Below are 3,464 nucleotides of genomic sequence, written 5' to 3'. Positions count from 1 at the left end.
TTCTCGAAGTAAATCAACATCATTTTCAAAACCTCACATCATGATTTCTAAATTATTAAGGCAATGTTCATTTATCGTGATTGATAACGAAGCTTCCACTTTTTCTTGGGGGTTGTCGTTATTAGTCTTGGTAAACCGACATTCTTTTAAAAATATGCATACATAGTGGATTTTAAATTAAATAAAATTTTGAACTTAAAATTTCCAGTTTTAAATATAGGTAATCGACTAGGTACTAATTTTGGGCGTTGTGAGGTGTTAGTCCTTCCCCACACGTAACTGACTCTTGAATCTGATTTCTGATTTCTGATTTCTTATACCAAAACATGATATTTTTTATAAAATAAAATATTATATTAAAATTACAAAATTTTATGTGTTCCAATCTCACCTTAAAAATGATTGGTGGAGACTTCAATCTTTTCATAATTTATATTTATTTTCCAAAACATCAGATCGGTCTTTCCACATAAAATTTGTTACGACATTACTGTACTCTTTTTGTTTCAGTTGGAAAGAGAAATACTCATCCTAATGTATTTTAGGGATTATTTTCTCTTCGATTGGAAATAATGAAATATTTTCTATTTCTCCTTAGAATATTTTGTTAATAAAATTGTGTGATTGAATCTGGTGTAAGAGGATCGTAATTTAAATTTATATTTGAATTCTTATACTTCTGTTATTAGAGACAATGTATAATCGATAAGGTATCAATTTTGGGCATTCTGGGGGTGCTCATCATTCCCACGCGTAATCGACTCTCGAACTCCTTTTTTAAAAGAATGAATTTCCAGTTACATGTAGACTAGTCTTATCTTTTAAAATGATGTTTTCTTAAACCTCTTTTAAAAGATGATTTTTAGGTATTCAACCTAACTACTCCAAAAAAAAATTGATGACGACTTCAAAACATATTTTTTAATAAATATCAAATTTTTAATAAAATATTCATGACTATTTCCAAGCTTAAGTACCATTCTGACAAAGTTGATGATAAGAAAATCCTTTGGTGACAAGATAGAATACCTTTAATAATATTCTCTCATTATTTTGAAAATGCCCTTGTAACATAAATATATATAGAAATGATTATAGGCAGAGCCACTTTATGGATTGTGGTATAAGGTGGTATAAGATAGAGGTGTGCATTATCAATTATCGGATATTATTTGATTCGAATTTTTGGATATCCAAAAATTTTGAATACCTAAAGTAATGATCTGTATTCGATTCGAAAAAATCGAATATCCGAAATTTTAAATTAGATATCCAAATATATGGATCCGATCCGCTGTTTTTTTGTTGCAAATAACTAGTATTATATTTTTTTATCATCAGTTCGAGAGTATCAAAGCAGAAAATTATACTGCTCAACAAAAAACCATCAACCATAAACAATTATAGAATCATTCATATATAGAAATATAACACAAAACTAGTTATTAATTAGTATATTTTAAGCATTAGACTTCTACATGCACAAGAGAAAACCAGACTCGAAGTTCAGATCCGGAATAGAAAAGAAAAAGAAAAGGAAAGTAAATCAGCAAAAAAAATTACTTAGGAATTGTGTATGTAGAGGTTCAAGAGTCGTAAAGAGGTTGTCTACGTTAATCCGAGAACTAGACCTCTGAAGCACAAAAAGTAGCCATGCAAATGCAGTTTTTAAACAAACATATAATAGAGCAAAAGCTAAATAAACTATGTAGTCTTTTTACCTGAGGACTGGGAGTGGCACTTCTTGGTAACCCATTTTTAGGACTTCCAATCAAGAATCCTGAAAATTCCTTGGTGAACTCGGTACCATGATTGCTGCGAAGGTCAGAAGGTGAATCACAAACTGAACCTCCTCGAGCAACCGCAGAGAACAAACCATCTTTAGGCGATACATCTACACCTCCATTTTCATATCTCCAAAGCTTCTGATTCACACTCCTTTGATCATATTCCATGTTGCAAGAAATTTGAGTCATTAAAATCGGCGACTCAAGAAAAGAATCATATTCCATAAAGGAATCAAGTGTCTGTGATTCAGGTGAAGCGGTTGCTGCAGATTCATCGCTAGTTGCGACTATGTTCCTCCTACGGTTGCGGTCCCTCCTACCGAAATTCGATCCAGTAACTGAACCACAACTGTTCTCAAATTTCGACCCTTCCTCTTGTGCTATTTTATTTGCAGTTTGAGAAGCCTCATAAGCAGCCCCTTTAACTAAGCCATCTGATCAGATAAGTCATCTAACTAAAAAATCTATAAGAACAGAAAGAAAAACCCCAGAAAACCTGAGAAAAATACAATAAACCTGAAATCACACTCGTTCCTCAGAAAATCCACAAACTAGTTGAACAAAAACTAAGAAGAAACCTAAATCTTAAAGTTATGATTTTCCACTAGTTTCCTACATTTTTCCTATGAACTTAAAACCAAATCAAACATTCTTGATCTGGAGTGATAAAACAATTAAATAAAGAAACGAAATATATGAAAAGAGTAGCTAAGTTTTTGCTCAATGACTACAAAAAAAAACTAAAATTACTATAAAAAATAACAAGAAAAGGAACCAACCTTTCAGTTTCTTCTCTCTTTCCTCGGTATTCTTCTTCACTTGGCAAGCAAAGCACTTCTCTCGGTAAAAAAAAAATTTGGGTTTTCGGATAATCCGAAAATGGTATATTGTCGATCCGTATCCGATCTGATAATCCGAAAAAATAAGATACTCGATCCAAACTATCCAAAATTAAAAAACGGATCGGATATCCAAATTTTTGAACCGGATCAACGGATCAATAGATCGGATCAATCGGATTTGCACACCTCTAGTATCAGGTGACATTTTATTCATAAATTTTATATAAAAATATTAAATAAATTATTTTTTATTTGAAATAATATTGACGCCTCATTTAAAAATAATTGATAATGTAATCGTCACTGTATATGTTTACCTATGAATAAATTAAGTGTGACTACACAAATAGTTATTAATGTTTGAGTATGTTCCTTTTTTTTCCACATATGTTTCAAAATAAAAGATTTATTCATTACTATTATTGATTTATAACAAATCAGTCACCTGTTCTTAACAACTAGAGGTAAACATTCGATCGAGTCGAGTCGAAAAATTTTGAGTTATTCAAATTGACGAGTTATATTTTGTAACTCGAACTTAACTTGAAATTTTTCCAAGTCGAGTGAAGAAATTTGAGTCGAGTTATTCGAGATTCTATACAAATTTTATTATAATTATCGATAGTATTATGGTAAGGATTGATTTCAAATTTTCAATTTTCTCTAACAATATAAGAGATATATATATATATATATATTCATATCTTTTCACATTATAATGTTACTTAATATGTCAAATACAATCTAAAATTATAAAATATATTTATAATATTATATTTTAAATAATATATTTTGCGGGTAAAGTATTGATGATAGTATAAAAGAGTTAAAGAAT

At 30.1% G+C, this 3,464-nt stretch overlaps 1 protein-coding gene across 1 annotated transcript; it reads right to left on the bottom strand.

Annotated features, from left to right (window-relative positions):
- Positions 1–1,364: 1,364 nt before the first annotated feature.
- Positions 1,365–2,834, bottom strand: LOC120165231 (protein SINE1-like). The gene is made up of 4 exons (XM_039174791.1): positions 2,816–2,834; positions 1,722–2,221; positions 1,564–1,633; positions 1,365–1,369 (listed from the first exon to the last, which is right to left on the bottom strand). The coding sequence occupies exons 1-4, from the start codon at positions 2,832–2,834 to the stop codon at positions 1,365–1,367; spliced, it is 594 nt and encodes a 197-aa protein (XP_039030722.1).
- Positions 2,835–3,464: the final 630 nt, after the last annotated feature.

Source organism: Hibiscus syriacus, unplaced genomic scaffold (genome assembly GCF_006381635.1).
Source record: "Hibiscus syriacus cultivar Baekdansim isolate YM2019G1 unplaced genomic scaffold, ASM638163v2 tig00111582_pilon, whole genome shotgun sequence".
Classification (NCBI taxonomy): Eukaryota; Viridiplantae; Streptophyta; class Magnoliopsida; order Malvales; family Malvaceae; genus Hibiscus; species Hibiscus syriacus.
This window is presented reverse-complemented; position numbering and strand designations above follow the sequence as displayed.